The 20,247-nt window shown below is 40.5% G+C and overlaps 1 protein-coding gene across 1 annotated transcript in view; it reads left to right on the forward strand.

Moving 5' to 3' along the window:
- Window positions 1–20,247, forward strand: part of furinb (furin (paired basic amino acid cleaving enzyme) b) — a 75,872-nt gene that overhangs the window by 41,363 nt on the left and 14,262 nt on the right. The window contains exons 4-8 of the mRNA XM_032523620.1: window positions 1,488–1,583; window positions 3,301–3,429; window positions 3,538–3,614; window positions 16,313–16,401; window positions 19,166–19,338. Coding sequence (XP_032379511.1) covers window positions 1,488–1,583; window positions 3,301–3,429; window positions 3,538–3,614; window positions 16,313–16,401; window positions 19,166–19,338 — 564 coding nt within the window. The remainder of the gene's footprint in view (window positions 1–1,487; window positions 1,584–3,300; window positions 3,430–3,537; window positions 3,615–16,312; window positions 16,402–19,165; window positions 19,339–20,247) is intronic.

The following is a 20,247-nucleotide window of genomic DNA, read 5'->3' on the forward strand; positions in this document are numbered from 1 at the left end:
GAAATGCATAAGTTTAGACACACTTCACTTGAGTGCTCTTGACACAAACGGGGAATCAGTTTTTTCACCTTCTGCAAAAATCAGCAAAGAATGCATTTATCACTGACAATAACGATACACAGCATTGCATTTCTGCTAGTTTTTCTCCATCTATGCAAATTCCTTCTACTACAGCAGTAGCAGTCCAAGTTAGCTTTCAATTATTATTTGAAAGTGCTGCTACTTAATTTACAATTTACAACTGCCTGCCTTTTATTTAATCGCAACAAAGTGTGAAGTTTGTTAAAGCAATGCCACAGGTCTTTCACACTAATAATGTATAATATACTGTATATTTGATCTAATATATACTTTATCAATCCCACAGGGGGAAATTACAGCATTTTTCATACTGTTGTTATTACACAAATGTACACACACATGCACTAATGGAGAGATGTCAGAATGAGGGACTTGCCCATTGAAAGGCACCCCGATCAGTTGGGGGTTCGGTGCCTTGCTCAAAAGCACCTTGGCAGTGCCCAGGAGGTGAACTGGTACCTCTCCAGCTACGCCGTATGGGGACTTGAACCAGAGACCTTCCAGTCTCCAACCCAACTCCCCACTGACTGCCACCCTCGATGGTTCTAGCACACACTTCTGTTACTAACATTTATGTAAAAGCTCACAGCTTGGATATGAAATGCTCAGTGAAACTTATAAATCTGCAAAACTCTGAATGAATATCAAATTCTATGGGTATCTCATATCATCATATTATGCTCACAAAGCAACATACCTGTCAAACTATATAGAGACATGAAATAACACAAACACGCTTGGTGGACCAGTAATTTCAACTGGCAAGTGGACAGACAAGGATGTTTAGAACTAATTTTTTAGAAACTAAACTATGAAATAACATATAAATTGTGTGTCTGTCTGTCTGTTATTTACTTTTTGTGGAATTATCCTTTACTGTCAACCAATCCGGTGCATATCCCAGCAGCCGGTAGGACTTCAAAGGCCCTTTCTCTGGCACACTTTTCCTCATCATCTCAGGAATGAAATAAATTAGATTTGTTTCACATCTCTGCCTCTGTTTCAAGTTATTACTTTTGGAACACAGCTGGGACCGTGTTTTCCCATGTCTACAATATGTGGGAGATTGCAACAATTTCTAAAATTAGTAATGACACAAAAACATGTGGCGATAACTGTGTAAACCTTGATTTTGTGTGTGTGTGTGTGTGTGTGGTGTGTGTGTGTGTGTGTGTGTGTGGTGTGTGTGGTGTGTGTGTGTGTGTGTGTGTGTTGTGTGTGTGTCTGTGTGTCGTGTGTTGTGTGTCTGTGTTCTGTGTGTCTGTGTGTGTCTGTGTGTGTGTCTGTGTGTGTCGTGTGTGTCTGTGTGTGTGTTGTGTCTGTGTGTGTTGTGTCTGTGTCTGTGTTGTGGTGTGTGTGTGTTGTTGTGTCTGTGTGTGTCTGGTGTCTGTGTGTCCGTGTCCCAGGTCCAGTGGGCGGAGCAGCAAGTGGTGAAAAAAAGGAAGAAGAGGGATATCTATGAAGATCCAACAGACCCTGATTTCCCCAAGCAGTGGTACCTGGTGTGTGGTGTTTTTTTATCTTTAAAGCCTAACCAATGAGTCTGGCATTATGGCATTGAAACATTCATATGTTTTATTCGTAAAATGGCACACATAGTGTAATTTGCAGTAGCGTTTTAGAGCAGCATTAGTGTTATGCTACCAACCAAATAAATTAGGTGCACAGTCAGTAGAACATGTAATGATTTATAATGTTTTTGTATTCTATTCAGAATGCCTTTATATTATTTTGAAGCCTACGAAAAGGTTGCCTGCATTCAGATGTAATAGCAAAGTTATGTCCATATTTCAGTTTCTACTCTGCAATGATTTTTAATTAAACCTTGAAAGACTCCTTGTTCAGCCATGTCTAGACATTAGTCAATAGTTTTAGCTCTGCAGAAGCTTATGAGGATACCTGATTTAAGATGTATTAATTAGTGCAGTGGCAAAGTTATTAATTCCCTCATGGTCAGTCTGATTAGTTGAATTGCTGTCTTTTAGACTAACCCTGTAGCCATTTATTTACATCAGCTTCACCTCCAACTCAGGGTTTCCACGGTAAAAAGGTATAATACAATGCATCCCAGGATGCTGGGCTGAATGGGAAATGAAATGTCAGGACAGATCCACTTCTAAACTGCCTCCCCTGTGAAACATTGATAGCAAACCGTCCTGGCTCGGTCTGTTTTGTTATTCTCAGCTTTTTCTCGGAGATGCTTCAATTTCCCCTTTTATATGCACAAAACCTCTGTCACTACAACGGACTAATGACAACATTGAATATCCCAGGCATAAATCACCAGTGAATGGAACTGGTGAAACCACCTCTGCCATTCAGCATTAGACCTCTAATCTTTAGAGGACTCCCCCCCCCCCCCCCCCCCATATAAAGTACTCTAGGCCGCTTTGAGCAAAAAAAGGTTTTGTTTAAGGGGCTGAAGTTTTGTCTTCAACATTTACTGTAGAGGGCTTTTATAGTGTTTGGTTTTTTTAGTACATCGACCCTATTTGTTAGTTGCAAACATTTACTTAAAATATGTGTAAAATATATGTTTTGAAAGTGAAGTTCAAAGCCTACATTCAGGACTTGAACTGTACTGACCTTAGCATCCCGGCATCCTCGCAGAAGTGCACATGTAGGAGTCGTGCCCTGTGTAGAAAAATTAGCAGGAATCCAAAACAAAACGAGGGCAGAGAAGGTTGTCTGTGATATCTTTTCCATTCCTAACCATGTCTGTCTGTAACCATCTCTTTCATCTCTATCGCTCACTTCTCTTTATACTTCTCACTGTACCAATGCTATTCATCCAAATCACACTTTACCACACCATCTTCCCCTATTTGTCTCCCTCCCCTTAAATTTCACAGACTGCTATCTCTTCTGCGAGAGGCAAATGCCCTCACCAAGATTTCTGTCTTGCGACAGGTTGTCTGTCTTCTTTTTTTTTTACGAAAGCTTAACTACAGTAGGAGGCTCACACCGAGCAGCTCAGCCCGAGGAGGCAGACATGTCGCGGGGATGCGTTGAAAATTAGATTTTAAGTGTCCGTAAACTACCTCTGATCTTCCCTTTTAATGTCTCGCTGCTTATTTTTGTATTGAGCATTTCTGTGCGTAGGTCTTTTCAGTTGATTTAAGCTGTTCTCACAAATGCACACACATTTCCTGTTGGTCCGTCTGGAAAAGTGTCAGTCACAGCAGATTGATAGCTGAACAAAACCCTTGTCTCTTTCAGTCCAACCCAACACACGAAGACCTGAATACCAAAGTAGCCTGGGCTCAAGGCTACACAGGAAGAGGTGTGGTGGTGTCTATCCTGGACGATGGCATTGAGAAAGACCACCCAGATCTCGTCAGCAATTACGTAAGTCAAACATTCTCATTTCAGATTACATTTTCAGGGGAAAATTAAACGATTTTAAATGAGAGCTTGAAGTTCAAATGACATGATTGATGTCCCCATTTGTCTTAGGACCCTGAGGCCAGCTATGACGTTAATGATGGAGATGCTGACCCCCAACCAAGATACACTCAGCGGAATGAGAACAGGTAATTTGGCAAAAGCCGCAATCTGGCAACACCACAACTAGGATTCCATCCGGGCTTTCAGTCTTTATGGAAATTTGGCGAGAATGTGCAGACTTGATCAATTTCAGTTGTGTGAGTGAGCGAGTGCATTTATGAACTGAGAAATAACTTGGCCTGGGATTTTCTTTTTTTTCTTTTTTACAAAACAACCTTTGTTGTTTTTGACTTGGCACTAGTCTCCTCTAAATGTTAGTGGACAGGGAATGACGTGGTGAGAAAGCACCAAGTCTATACAGCTTTTGGCCCAGTGCTTTTGGCTGAAGAATTTACGTTGTGAAACTAATTATATAAAGTTTGAAATCACTGGTGCAGTCATTCTGCAATGTCTTGAAAGATTGTTCCCTTTATTTTCTTTCTTGTTTTGTCTTGCTTCAGTACACAAGCCGAGCTGCTGTAGCGGCATTTCAAGGTCCCGCCCATACAGCTCCCCAGCCCCTTATTTCTTGCTAATAAGACTTGTTCAGATGCCTTCAGTAAATCATTCTCTCCCCTTCCAGCCATTGAAACGTGTTTGCCCCAATTTAGTGATGAAACACTAAAGCTCCAGCAAGGGCGAATCCTAAACCTTCATCTCCTCTCTTTTCCCCCTTTCTCCAAACACCATGGTCTTCTGCCTTAGTCCAATCCCCCAGGAGCAGATGAGAAGCTACATCCAGCCTCTGAAAGCACAGCAGGATTTGTCTCAAATCTCTCTTTCTTTCTCTCTTTTTTTTTCTTTTCTGGGACAACTGCCACCAAGTATTTTTGTAGTAGTTTGTTGTTGTTTTTTGTTCCTTAGTTGGGGTTTCAAAGCACAGCACAGTCGGTCAGAGGGAGAAGCGAAATCAGCTTTAATGAGATTTCATGGGGTTATAGAAACTCTTGTATGAGAATCTCTGCAGATGTTCTATCTATCTATCTATCTTTCTTACTTTCTTTCTCACTTTCTGTGTTTTTCTGTCATTCTAAGAGTGTTTATTCATCTTAAAAGAGGCTACAGTAGCATCAGCAGTTTTTTTGAGCAGAGGCCTTGTTTCTTGTCCTTGCCGACAGCCGGAGCAGCCATGCAGAGCGACCCCAGCCTTTTCTGTCAGTGTAAAGTAGATCCCACTCTGTCCAGCTGATGAAACAAAGCACTACTGGAGGGGATTACTCCCTGCCTCTGGTTCACTTCACCTCCCCAACTGCCCCACCATGCCTTTACTTCAGAAAGACTCATACACATGGAACTCAACTGCACTGGACACATTAAAACACACATAAAAAAACAGATTTGCATACACTACTACTCATGTCAGTGGAATTGCTAAAGTAATTATCTCGGACTGGATCATTTTATGGGCATGGTGTGAAAAGCAAGGGTGTGTCTGTATGTCTAAAAGCTTGGAGCTGCAGTGTTTGGATTGAATTGTGGACAAATTATATCCAATGAGTTATGTAAATCACTATAGAGTAATACATGCCAACAGAGAGTAATGCCCACAACCCCCTCACAATGAGATTATATGAATATATTCATAAGACAACAAAAAGCAGAGGATTGTTGGGGGCGGGCATTTTTCATTGCCATGAAGGCCAGTTCATTTGTACTGATGACACGCAAGGCTTATTTTTGAATTTTCATCTCTGGGTTTATCCTTTTAGATGCTCTGTAGTCTTGCGTTGGCAGCTCTGGCAGATATTGTTGAAAGGAGTGCAGGTTAAGTTGAAGGCTGGTTGAAGTCTGGCCAAGCAGGTAATCCATTTGTGTTTCATCATGTCAGTGTTTTCAGTTTTTTTCCACCATTATGTCAGTTTGATGTGGGCGTAGAGGGTGAGGTTAGAGAAGAGAATAACAAGAATGATTTCACCCCCTGTCCGCAGCTTGTCATTAAATCAGAACACTATATATTTCTAAAGCCGTCACCAAGAGGGCAGTCCTGTATCTGGTCAATATCATTATCTTCGTCATCATCATCATCATTATCAGAGATGTGTTTTTAACCTGCGGTGGAAGATGTGTAGGCTTTTGGCCACTTTGATGTCAATGGGGAGCTCATTACACCATTTAGAGCCAGGACAGTAAACAGTTGAGATTTCGTTTAGTTGTCCCTTGCTGTGAGGGGGCAGCAAACAGGTTGGCTGATGCAGAGTGGAGTGGGAAGGCTGGGGTGTAGGGTTTAACCATGTCCTGGATGTAAACTGGGCCTGGTCCTTTTGTGGCCCTGTATGCAAGTACTAGTGTCTTGAACCGGATGCAGGCAGCAACTGGTAACCAGTGAAGGTAGTGGAGGAGCGGTGTAGTGTGATAGAAGACCAGTCAACCTGCTGCGTTCTGAGTAAGCTGCAGGGGCCGGATGTCACATGCAGGCAGGCCAGCCAGGAGGGAGTTCCAGTAGTCTAGAAGTGAGATGGCTAGAGCCTGAACCAGAACCTGAGCCGCCTTCTTTGTTAGAAGGGGACGTGTCCTTCTGATGTTGATGTATCTACACGATCGGGTAGTTGCAGCAATGTTGGCAGTGGAGGAGAGCTGGTCGTCAGGGGTCACACCCAGGTTCCTAGCAGTCTGGGTGGGGACTACCACAGAGTTTTCAATTGTTATAGTCAGGTCTTGGGTAGGAGAGCCCTTCCCTGAAAGCTTGAGTTTCAGATGGTATGTGGACATCAAAGAAGAAATGTCATTCAGGCTGGAGACAATGTCTTCATCCTGTATCCAATTATTTTGTGTGGATTTAAATAAATACAATTCAATCACTGATCTAAACAATGAAATATTGAAAAATAAACATTTTTCAACTTGCGGATCGCTATAAATCAATTAAAAAAGTAAAAGTTTAGTTTAAGTCATACTCAATTATACAGTACATTCTCTCATAAAACTGATCATCAAAAGATCTCAAAGATCATTACCTTGCTGTGCCATGTCTATAACTGCTACCATATTCACATCAGATCATATTCATTCCACATCAGAACGGCACACTACTGTGCCGATTTTCAGTTCTTTAATGTGGGTGCGAGCTTTGATGTGGTGATTACATTTTTGTTCTTTTAGGTTGTTATACTGTCTCTGTTCCTCTAACTTCCCTGTGGAGAGCTATTAGCTTTTGTAAGGGACTTTTCACTCAAGAGTGGTAGCAACAGCCTTTTTTGGAATATGATTGGCATGCTACGCATCCTTGTGTGCCCTTCAGTCCAAATCAACCCATCGCCACCGAAACAAATGCTAAAGTGACTTAAACTTAAGGCTGGGAAGATGAAGGAAGAGCTGTGGTGGTTAATCTGGTTGATGGCATTGAGAAAGACCAAGAGATATGTGTGCACGCTTCTCTTGCCTTATCAAATTGCTTTGTCATTGTTGGCGCATGGCTATTTGTTTCTCTGACCATGAAAGTTGTGCTTCTTCAGCAGAAATACACTGGATGGGAAAAATGTTAAATGTACCTGCACCAGTTGCTGCAATAGAGACACATCTTTTTCATTATTTCATTCCATTCAATTATTGATTTCTTATGACATTTGTCAAGGTTGGACAGGCATCCCACTTTTTCTTTTTACCTGTCCCACCTCGCTGCCTGGTATACAGTATGAGGAGCTGAATACCTTGTTGTGCCAAACAGTTCTCATTCGTAGCATTTGCTTTGATGTCTCGCTATGGGATACGCCTCCCTGCGGAGTCCTCAGAAGCATTTATCTCATTACGCCAATCCTGATTGGCTGGTGATCGAGTGTATGCGTCAGGTGCGTCCATCCACCTTGAAATAGCTTACGCTACAACGTGGACTCCATTCTAAAACCTCTTCTCGCTTCGAAGCATATCTCTCTGTCGTGCATGCTAGCTAGTTTAACTGTCTACAGACCGGCGTTATCCTAGCTTAACTTCTCCGTCGTCGAGCGCTAGCTGCCTTTGACACGCTTTGACTCTTCGGTCTCTCCACAGACTGGAGTGTTACCCGCCTAGCCGTTTCAGGGTAAGGCTATTTCTGCGCGTTAGCACACCAGCTACTGCTCAGTATCTTCGCGTTTAGCACTCCAGCTAACAAAGATGTCTTCTAACGTCCCTCACACCAGAGGACGCTTTTAATTTAATCAAATTTAATGTTTTTGTAAAGATTTTCTATTTGAAATTTTAGCATTGATAATCATTAAAATTAGTGAATGTTAACAAATTGTTCCAAAAACTGCACTCAGTACAATATTTTTTTTAAAGATCTTCATCCTTCATCAGCGATTTCTTGCCAGTTAGGCAGATAACCACCTGTCGCCTTGCTGGAGCTTCTCAAGTCCGACAACATAGAACAAATGTGAAATTGGTCACTAATTTAAGTATCTGCTCATATTCAAACTATACACAGTTGATTTCTCTCATTAAAATGTCTCAAAAGTTAATTCAGTGATGAAATAGCAGACAAAATGGTTTCTGGCTGAAGCTACTACGGCAAACTCCTAATATAAATTACTTTTCTTTGGGTTCCCGGATGTTAACACTGAATTTTAAAACATTGTATTTTGCATCTAAATTTGGCACATTGATTTTTTTTTTTTTTGAATTCTGAATTTTTTAATGATGAATTTTGAATTCTAAATGGTAAATGTAGAGGCAAAAAAAATTTAGATACCTGATTTCAGTGCATTAATATCCACTGCTAAAAGTTCAATGGCTTTTCAATTTCAAAATCTAATAAAACTGATTTACTTTCATACTTAGTTATCTAACCATATTGTTTAAATCAAAAAGTGACCGCTACAGACTCCGAGGTTAAATGTTTATATGCCTCACTATTAACACAACATTCAAAATGTGTTATCGTGCAGTATTTTGTGTACTTAGTTGATAGAAAATAAGTCTCATTCCACTTTGAATTCAACACCAGAAAATGGCAAAGGGATTAAGTATTATCTGTGGGCACTGTGTCGTTGACCAAACGCTGGCAGACAAGTGGCTTCTAAAGTCTGAGACGTTTGCTATTTAAGTATGTGAATGCAAATGGGAATGCCTGTCCTCTGCTCTGCAAATCCACAACCCTTCTGTACACACACTGCATGAAATAAACCTGAGTTGTCAAGGGTGTGATACAGGACAAATCAGACTGAAGGAAAGCACAAATCAAAGAAGACGGCTTCCTCCTGCGTCGTCTGTTTTTTTGCCTCTGTTACAGTGTTTGGCACAGCAGGTCGCACCGCGCTGCACTGACTTTGCTGCAGACATATTTCAGAACACAACATTGTGTGTGATTGGCATTCCTCAAGCAACAGCATTCAGTATGCTTTTTTTTTTTTACAAAAGAGCTATAGTTTGTCCTTGGTGGTTTAAGAAGCAGAAGACATTTTTAAATAGACCAACTTTAGTGTGTGAAGTACTGAATAGAGGCAGTTGTTTCTCAGTCCACTAATGCATGCATAACATGCACTCTAGCCAGTAGATACACAAGTAAACAGTAAAGAGTGAGTGTACCGTGGTGAAAAGAAAACATGTGTAAGCCTTATTATCAGACTTCATTTGTCATTCTGAGCCTTGACCTCTTGGCACACGTTTTCTCAGACTCTAAGGTGGACTGCTGGCAATGTGAACAGAGAAAGCACAGTAGGAAAACAATATACAGTATACGCACATACATACATACATACATACATACATACATACATACATACATACATACTACATACATACATACGGTGGCTTGAGAAAGTTTACACACCCATGCCAAAGTTGATTAAAAGAGGAATAAAAAAACATCTTTTGGAAATTGATGTTAATGCCTTAATTAAAAAATCTGCAAATACAACCTTTTAAGGACACCAATTTTCTTTGTGAATGAATAATGTATTGTAAATACATAAGTGTTCTTTTTTTAAATACAGAGGGAATAAATATACACACGTCCATGTTAAATTCCCATGGAGGCAGGCAGATTTTTATTTTTAAAGGCCAGTTATTTCATGGATCCAGGATACTATGCATCTTAATAGTTCCCTTGGCTTTGGGTATTAAAATAGCCCCCCATCATCACATAGCCTTCACCATACATAGAGATAGGCATGGTGTTTTTTCAGTTCGCTTAATAGCATTGCATTCTTATGGAAAGTTCCCCAATGCCTATGAATGAACATTTACAATACTGTGTGTGTGTGTGTGTGTGTATATATGTGTGTGTGTGTGTGTGTGTATATATATATATATATTATATATATATATATATATATATATATATATATATATATATATATATATATATATATTTTCTCTATTTACTCTGGCCATCACACGATGTAGATAAATGCCCTCCACTGTTTACACTGGGTTTATCAATTATTGTTTACAAACCCGCCAGCCTTTGTCAGTCCTGAATAATGTAATTCTGCCTCCCCTCGTCTTGTTTATTCTGCCGGGGACAGCGTGTTTATTTTCAGACAGCCAGGCAGACATTTTTTGGAGTATGTTGGCAGGGACCTCACTCTTAAACCTGTCTGCTTTCCTACTAAAATCTTTGCTTAAGAAAAGGATTGGGTGTGATTGAAAGCCATTATTTTCTAAACATTTCCACAAGGTCATGCCCATGTGGATTGGAGGTGGCAGTCTGACCACCTGGAGTCAGTCAGTATTACCCTGCTTAGCTTACTGAATACTGTTGAATGGGATGGTAAAGCAGTAGTGTCTGCGTGAAGATAGTCCACTTCAGACATGCTAGGCAATGTTGAGCAATTACTTTCTTTTTCAATTAGGTTACTTTGATCACTTTTAAGCCATCTGTTATAACTTTTAACATTCTGCAGTGATTGACAGACTGTATTTAGTTTGTTTTCAGTAACCCACACAGAGTCAATGTACATCTCTCTCCTAACTATCCTTTTTAGATACTTTATGATTGGGTATTTGGCATTCTATCCACAATAGCCCTGTTAACGTTGTTTATTTCCTCCTTCTATATCATACTGCTCCATATAGCAGAGTGATGAATTGTATTCAGAGTAGCGTAGCTGTTGCCTCGCAGTAAAAAGTGCATTTTGATTTCTGGCCCCCTTCGTTGTAGAGTTAGATTCTTTTCCTTCTATGTCCCCATGAGTTTACTCCCACATAAGAATATGTAAGTCAGATGGATTTAAAACTCTGATTGCCTATAGGCATGAATAGTTATTACAGTTACCGTGTCTATCTATATTTTCCGGAAGATGGACTGACAACTTTTCCAAAGTGTTTCTTTGCCACTGCTCATTGTATTGTAAAATTAAGAAAAGGGCTCATCAATGTAAGTAGCCAGAAATTAAAATGATTTAATGTAGGTGGTTTTCTCAACAAACCCAATACATGAAAATCTGGAATTTTAAACAAAGTGATTATCTTCTCTACAAGGCAGTAGACAGCTCCTCTGTGTTCGAGGACACAATAAAGAGATCTCCACTTCACACTCCAGTGTAACCATTTGAACAGACCTGCCTGAGGCCACAACTGAGCAGAAAATACCCTAATCTTTTTGGCAGTTCCAATAAAACGACCCTATTTAGTCCCTCTAAAAACAAATATAAACCAACCAACAGAGCTGTGCTAAGAGAGAGATCCAATTATGCATATACAGCACACATGCTCTATACAACCCAAATACTATATGAGTGTGTACGTGTGATCATATCCATCTACCATCTGTTAACATAAATTCTCAGTGCTAGAGAACACGTCTCTCTGTTGTGCTGAATGAGGACGTATGCCCTTTCAGCTTCGAGAAACAATGTGCTTTTCTTACTCATCTGCTGGTAGTAACACCTACAGAACTGTGCAACTGTTGTTGAATTGTTTGGGTCTACTCATTTAGCTCAAATGGGCACTCCACCGATTTTATCTGAGTTCAGTTAATTCATCACAGTGACTACTACTTCTCAGCCTGTTAAAATAAAGTAACTTTTCATGGCTCTGGAGGAGCTTTCTAAAAGTTGTAATAAACTGGAGGTTTTGAGTTTGAAAGAAGTGGAATTTATGAGGCAGATAGAGTCTAATGAAAGAGGCTGTCAAGCTGCATTATGGGAAATTTAGGTTTTGGAACTCGACCCACACTTCAAAAAGATAAGGTACATAGTTTTCCCGTTTTCCTGTTTGAAAGTGACACAAAATGTGTGTCACCTTCGAATAAGCAGAGGCTGTTTTTGCAATGTAGAATTTTGAGTATATAATTGCTGACTTTGTCTGCATACTGTACATTAATAAACTGCACTGTACAGTATATTGACTCTGTATGATCTCTTGTTGCATTGCACCATGTCAAGAGAGATTGTGTTGGGTGATGTGTACATTCTCCAGTGAATGGCAGGGCAATGACTTGACCGAATATGGTGCCTTGTCCTGAGGAGGAGAGATAAAAGCATTACCTCACCCTGTCCCTTTGCTCCTTCTGATAAGATACGGCAGGTCACATTGGCTGTGTGAATAGATAGTCTCTAGTTCAGCTGCCTTTTATTTTGGATTTGTTCTCTACAGCCGGTCTTTTAGACAAAGCATGTTGTTTTTGCCATCCTCCGTACTCACACTTTAATGATTTATTCACTGTGATTGTTCTCCGACGTAGGGCTGCACTATTTTTAAAGTGTTTTCTTGTTTTTGTATAAACTTTAACTTTTCAAACTACACTCATGCGTGACCCAGGGAATCGTCGTGTCTGACACCTCTTCCAATCTATTTTAAATGGATAAAGAATGGAGGCATTCAGCAAAGTGTCTCAGAAATCATTTCATTTCATGGACATTTGACAGATAGAACTGTGGCTTCCCCTAAAACCCTTTTGTCTGCTCTGGAACGCCTGATCCTCCCTGGGTATATTAAGCTGTCTGGCTGGTTTAGTTGGATTCAATCCAGGCCAATCACTCATTTGCACACACATGCATGTGCACATGCCGATAGTATTCACAACAGCTGCATATTGGTGTGGACGGCTTCTCAATTAACGTCTTTCCAGGCCCCTTGGCTCTGTGTTGACTCTGTCCATCTTGGCTAAATCCCCCGTCTGGCATCACATCTGTGGCCGCAGCTCCTTGGTCTGATATTCAGAAAAAGACTATTTATTTCCCAGACACATAATCAGAGCATCTTTGTTTCAAAAGGCAACATTTTGAACAACATTGAGAGTAACATTTGAAGCTGCTATTTGAATACTACATGCTTGCACATTGCAAGCATGTAGTATTTTGGACCAAGCCATCTGGCTGGCCATGGTGCTGACTATGTGTGTTTCTGGCCAGTGTGGATGGTCGCAGGCTCCCTGGCTTGTGTATTAACATACAGTGAAAGAATGTGTTCTCATCATCAAATGAGAATCATTTTCCTCAGTTTATTCAGTAGTGTTCTACCTCAAGAAAATTAACAACACTGTAAAAGCAAATATGACATGAAAATTGCTTTACAATGTACCTACACTTCAAATTAAACCAACAAGTGCTAACTTAAAGATGTATTTATTATTTTAAGGTAGAAGTTCCGAGGAGAAATAGCTCAGAAATTGAAACCTGCACTGGAACGTGACACATTAAAATGGAGAATGGTGTGCACCAGTGACCCACTGCTACATTCAATTACAGAAGAAGCACTTAGTGTTTTGTATGTCTTCAAATACAGATCTCTCCTACTTTTGTTTTTTATGTTTTATGTTAAGCAGGCACATTTGAATATAAAAATGCAGCGGGTGAAATTGTGCTCTGTCCTGAGTAGCACCCATGCCGAGCTTTCTCTATGTCATTAAACAGTCTTCTCACTAGTCACTTGCACACATTTTGTTTTTCTGGCTGTAAATGACTGGCAGACACCATTCAGCACCCACTCTCTAGTGTTTTGCCACATAATAACGTGATTGACTTTTGTGGACAAGCTTGTAGCCAGTCAGTCAGACATTGTTAGGCGCGCAGGGGTGAGCTAAGATGTAATGAGGAGGCAGGTCTGTGCCTCTAATAGCGCTTTGATTAAACAATAGATGCTCCCTTAAAGGTCTGCTCGCCACTTCACACGCAGAGATGTCCTGCTGTACAGAGATCAGCATACCTGGGAGCTGAATGTCTGAAGTGTGGACTACGTCTCCAGCTTTTTAATATGCTAGAGGGTTCTTTGATAATCAGACAAATGGATTGATTTGTGCCTGTGAATTACAATGATTCTCTGATGCTTAATGGGTCATTATGGTGTTTGATGGATTTTTCACAAAAACTGCTGCCTGCCGCTGCATACCACTGCTAAGAAATTGCCTCCCCACATAATAAGTTCCAATTTAACCCCTGAGTACGTATTGTTCTTGAGGGAGCCGTCAACTGTCTATCAACTGCTGCCATTTATTCAAGCTAGTTAGCAGTAAAGCAATGTAGTTTAACCTCTTGATAGCAGTGATGATCATTTAATTGCATTTGTGATGTATGACTGCCATATGTTGGGCCAAGGTCCTTGTGTAAGGGCGTATCCATCAGTGAAAAATATGCCCTGTCAGGCCAGTTGATTACTTGTTTAAAAATCACTTTAATGCTTGTAGTTTTTGACAGGTCATGTAATAAATGATTTGTTAGGAGGCAACATTGTTTATTCCATATTATTTTTTTCTTGTTTGATGTTGTAAGTCTTGAACTAGTAAAAAAAAAGACAGAAGAAGAAGAAAAGGGAAGAAAACAGCAGCAATCATCGGCTGAAAATGTGTTTAAAGCGAACAAAACTGAGAATTAGCGGGTGTGTAATATATCACAGAGCTACGCAGAGTCTAATCAGGATCCCAGCTGGAGGCGTAGCTGTGCTCTGACCCTGTGAAATGACTTTGTCCTCTGCGTCATCATTGGGGGAAGTTGGGAGATCAAAAAGGAAGTCATTTTTTGGGGGCTTTTCCAAAAAAAAGCTGTGGATGTAATTAGCTTTGATCTGATAACATTCACACCGCACATCCCAGAAATGGGTGTGAAAAACTGTACTGTACACCTCCTGATCAGATATCTGCACTGTAATCAGGAGACAATCTTAATGACCTGTGTTAAATGCCAAATGCTCATTCTGCTCCATCCATTTGCAGTCTGAGCACACCGCTTAAATCCCCGAAGTTAATGAAACAAATGAAATCCATTTCACTACCGATGGCTTTTTTTTTTTGTTTGGCCTAGAATGATGCAAAGCTATAAAAGTTTCAATTTAGACTTCTCATTGTCTTTTATAAGACCGGATCTGTAGTTGATAAAGCACGTTTTTGGGGGAGCGAGGGTTGGAGTTTTTTTTTGTTTGTGCAGTGTTGGTGGATTTGACATCTAGACAACGCTCCATGGGGAATCTGTCTGTTTTCTGAAACTCAAGACTGGTTGAAGCCTGAAGGTATTAATGAGGGACTCTGTGAATAATTCATGTACATCGATAACGTCTCATATCTCATTTGGATGGCCAGTGACTGTCAAGGTGAAGTTAGTTTGAGACAGGTGTTTGCCCTCAGGTTTCACTTCAGTTACTTTAGATTGAAAAGCGGCCGTGCCCTGTAACCGTGTAGTGCGTACAACAGGAGAAAAGAGTTCCAATATTTCTCTCTGAGACATTGAGTAGAGGTCAAACCTAGAGGTGAAATAAGGGGCTCTCTGAAGTGTCTATGTTTAACAGAAGAGGACTGTGGATGTATATTTACTATTGTCCTCTCAGGTTCATAGATCTCAAGCTTTCTACATGCTATATAGAACATTTGTCTTATTTCTCATTAGAATAAAAAAAATGTATTTACAAAACAGTAAGCAACAATCAAAGTCATTATTATTATTATTATTATTATTATTATTATTATTATTATTATTGAGAATTGAATCTGCTTCATTGGGGCTGTGGGTCCTGCGTGGGTGTCCATGATACAAATGTTACTAAAACCTGATTGGTGCACGGACGTACGCAACATTACCTTTTTTACCAACTGTCAAACTATATACAGTAACTATGATATACTATACTAATTATAAGATGGAAACACAACCATGGGAATCTCTCATGTGAAACAACCCAAACTGCTCAGACTCTGGCAGAAGATTATTATTGAAGGGCCCCGTCGCTCATCGCATGAAGCCGTTAATCAAAATATTGCTTCATTGAAGTTGTAGGGGAAATTGTTTTTTCATCTAATCACCAAGTGACAATTTCACTCACTCAATACACACTGCACCTTTTCCTTTGTATGTATAATTGTGGTACTCTAATAGAGTACAGACAGTGAAGTTTTTACACCGGCATTTGCTTGTTGGTGCTTTTTGTCCTGTGTGAAAAAGATATCTAGTGCGTCCCTGATACTTTTTTATTGTAAGTCATTTTATGTTGCTGCCTGCTTTGGTATAAGTAAGTCTTGAATTCTGAAAGTACTCTAATGAAAAGAGTAAGTAAGTCTTGAATTCTGAAAAGTACTCTAATGAAAGGAGTAAGTACGTCCTCTAATGAAAAGATATTTTCATTGGGAAAGGAATTTCAGGGTCTTTGGCTCTTATTGTTAAAACTCAGACACAAGTATCCGTCACAAAAGGGCCACTGGGTCAATGCTTCTCTTCTGACTGTGCTGTATTTTTTAGCATCACTTCAGCTACAGTATTGTTTGAAGGCCCACCTCAGTTCAGGAAGTTACAGTACAAACAATTGCTGCTTTTCTGCTGTCAGTATTTGGTAGAGTTATTGTGATGCTCCTCCTTGATGTGTAAATTGTTTCTCTGTAATCTTCCTCTCTCCTTTTTTTCCCCAGACATGGAACCCGGTGTGCAGGAGAAGTGGCAGCAGCAGCCGACAACGGAGTGTGTGGTGTAGGTGTGGCCTATAATGCCAAAATTGGAGGTGAGTGAAGCAGACGATTGGCATTTTCAATTGGGAACAATGTTTCAATTGAAATAATATTCTTGGAGCCTCTAGCTCACCCAGTAAGAGCGTGCGCCCCATGTAGGCTGAGTCCTTTGCAGCGGCTCAGGTTTGAATCCGCCCTGTGGCCCTTTGCTGCTTTGTCATCCCCTCTCTTTCTCTCCCCCTTTCCTGACTATCCACTGTCACTATAACTATAATAATAATATAATAATATCACAATAAAAAGAATATTTTTAATTTCAATGAGTTAATTCTCATTTTTAATTAGAAATAATATGCACAGAAATATTCACATTCAAACTAATTAACGTGGAATGAATTTCTTTCAGCTAGGCTCTATTTAGTCCAGGACCTAAATCTGAATCACAGATTTAGCTGCGTCTTCACATTTTTTTTATAGACCCAGTAATATATATACAGTGTGTGTGTGTGTGTGTGTGTGTATATATATATATATATATATATATATATATATATATATATATATATATATATATATATATATATATCTATCCATAATGTTTTTTTTCTTTTCTGGACCTTTGACTATCTTTTACTGACTGATTGGCTGCCTGTTTAGTGAAAGTGTGCTGCCCTGAGCGTGCAGTGAATTGTGCTTGATCTTATGCTACTGAGAACAATACCTTCAGCTTTTCCTTCTGGAAATAAGTGGCTTTGCGTAGAAACTTTCAGATCTAAGTTGTTGACAGGGTGAACCTTGTTTTTTTTTGTCAAAGAGCAAATATAATAACCCACTCCACCTTAATTTGGCATCTGGCCTGAAACTCTTTCTTCCACCAATTAGATAAAAAGGCAATTTTTCAAGTGTTTTGTTGAGTTCTTTGTGACGTCTATTGTATTATGTTGATGCCAAGGGAACTTCCCCAGTGGACATCTATTCATACCACTGTTTACATCATAATCATAAAAAGCAGGTCAAAGTAAGACTTTTAGAACAGGCTCTTGTTTGATCAGTAATATAGCGACCAGCATGTGCGCATACGCATTAAGAAAGAACATATTCCTTCGAAGGGGTTCATTCAAATCAAACCTGTAATCGTAAATTAATTTTGAAACGTGTTGGGTTTTTTTGTCTCCCAAAAATGTTTGCACTTGGCAGAGTATTCCAAGGAGGCTTTTAGTAACGTTTGTCACTAAACAATCTGCCAGTGACATGATGGCAGCCAACAAGACTCAGCGGAGCCCTGAGCTGTCCCGTTCACAGATGTTACTCATAACTCTCCTTCTTTGTCTTCATTACCATTCATCTCCCGACGGTGCCGCGCGTTGGCCCTGTTCTCATAAACGACTCCTTTGTGAATCTGTTCACGTTACCGGGGTCAGTGGATTGTTTACAGACAGCTGGGATTTGCTCCCAAATACCTGCGTGCGTGCGTGCGTGCGTGCGTGCGTGCATGTCTGTGTGTCTTTGTCTGGGCACCTGAGGTCCTGTGTTAAATGTGTGTGTCCTTAGCAATGATTAGTGATTACCTGTAATTGACCCTGCTTGGCTAACTCTGCGTTTCCTTCCACCTACTGTATCTGTTTTCCCTACACACACGACACACACACACGCACACATGCACACACAAACACACTCATTACTGCATTCCTACCTGCTGCCTCGAACTTGCTGGAGCAGCGGGAACCTCACACAGCAGTGTCTTAATAAGGAATCGTCGAGCCGCAGGAAGTTGATGAGAATTGTTACGACAGCGATTATCGTTACCGCTGCAATGCAGCCCGTCCATAATGATCAACCGAGCAAATATAGGGCTTTTATGCCGCATGTTTAGCCCAGTAATTTTTTCCATGCTCCTTGGTATTCAAACTTGTGGTACACCAATTCCCCATGCCAACAGAGTCATTACTGTTTTGGCTATATCCCTTTTGGCATTCAGTTTGTTCCTTCAGGGCCAGGCAGGTCATCTAGAATGGATTATTGAAGTCTTAATGTGGACGTCGTTGTGTTGCCTCTGAGGTCCGGGGGGGTCCTTTCCCAGTAATGGACCTTATTTGAGGGCTGTACATTTCACGCCTCTCTACAGCCATTAATGTTCAGAAGAGTGATCTGAGGCTGCTGACTTCAAAGGCTCAGACAGAGTTGCGTTCAGGTATGATGAAAGGTGACATTCGGTGCTACCCTGTGGATACCCCAGTCTGTTGAAGGCTCTATAAACTCTCAGCTCAAATATACCTGTGTATATGTGTGCCTCTCTCTCTCTCTCTCTCTCTCTCCTCTCTCTCTCTTTCTCTCCTGCAGTCTGTCAGGTTTGTCAACATGTCCTTTCTGTGTGTTTGGTGGGGGTTAGGAAGCTAGTCTTTCCTGGTTCAACAAACAGCTGGGTGACGGTAAAATAATGGAGTATCCATCGGAGCCGCATCTGCGGGCGAAGCTTTGTACGCGTACTCATTAAAACGGCAACTCTGTGAAGTCTGTGGTTTTTTTCTTTGAAGTCTTTTGTTTCAACTGTTTTTTTATTTCTTGTTTTCTTTTCTTTGTGAGGATCAAATGGGAATCTGCGGTCCGACCGATTTCTTTCAGTCTTTTTGTGACAAGTTTTCTCTGGTTGTCATCTCATGCTGTGTTTTCATTCCTTCAGGTTTTGACACCTCACCACCCATTTAAAGCGAAAATATATACGCTCACGATCTCTTTTCCATCTGTCATTCTGTCACTCTTTCCCCACCACTTTTCACGTCTCCAGTGTGGTAGCCTAATCTGCACTCTCTTTGATAGGAGTTCGTATGTTGGATGGGGAGGTGACAGACGTGGTGGAGGCCCACTCTCTGAGCCTCAACCCGCAGCACATCCACATCTATAGTGCCAGCTGGGGCCCAGAGGACGATGGCAAGTCACTGGACGGCCCTGCCAAGCTGGCTAAGGAGGCTTTCCTCCAGGGAATCACCAAGGTCAGTCAGTCTGACTTTTAATCTACTAATATCTTCCCTGTTCACTGTTTCTAGCATCACCATCAAACTCACATCAGTGTAATTTGGGGAAATACGCTAACCGTTCTTTTCTTGCATAAAAATGGATGAAAAGATTGAAACAGCTCTCATGTCTGTATGGAAAAAATGACACTGAAGCCAGCCATACTTTGTTTAGAAAACTTTTAAAGCTCACTAATTTACATGTCATATCTTGTTTGTCTAATCCGAACACAAAACACAGTGAAAAAAATAACAATTTGCCATTTCATTCTGTGCCAGACTATTTCCTTGCCATTTTGGTGTCAAAGTCAGTTTCTCATTGAAACAGTGTTTCTCACACCATTGCCCTCCATACTTAGGGTTAGGACACAGGATAAATGATGGTTAGGCATCACAGAGATAACTGCCTAGGGTTAAAATAAGGTTAAGTTGAGGTTTAGCATAGCAGAAAAGGACAGTCTTTAGTGTTAGGGATATGTTTGAGCTCAGGCTAAAGTAAGGAAAAAGCACAAATCGATTAGGAAGCAGACTTAGACACAACACCAGGACCAGGGACCTCCTGATGGTAGCCTGGTCACTGATCATAGCCAAGAAATACTCTGACTCATAACCCTTAGTAGAATGGCAAATTTTCATCTTTTAACCTAACCCGGCTGCTGGCTCATACTTACTGTACAGATGTGAGAGTGGTATTGGTATCTCATCTAACCCTCGGCAAAGACGCGAGTACTGTACGTGTAACACATTTACGCTACATATGGAGCAATTTCTCTCATGCCAAAAAGAAAACTTTAGGAAATCTGAGGTGCGAACCTGTTTCTACCCATACAATCATATTGTAGCAATTATTGTTGTTAGTTTAGTGTGTGTTGTGAAATGGCAGATATC

The sequence above is a fragment of the Etheostoma spectabile genome, chromosome 8 (assembly GCF_008692095.1).
Source record: "Etheostoma spectabile isolate EspeVRDwgs_2016 chromosome 8, UIUC_Espe_1.0, whole genome shotgun sequence".
In the NCBI taxonomy this organism is placed as follows: domain Eukaryota; kingdom Metazoa; phylum Chordata; class Actinopteri; order Perciformes; family Percidae; genus Etheostoma; species Etheostoma spectabile.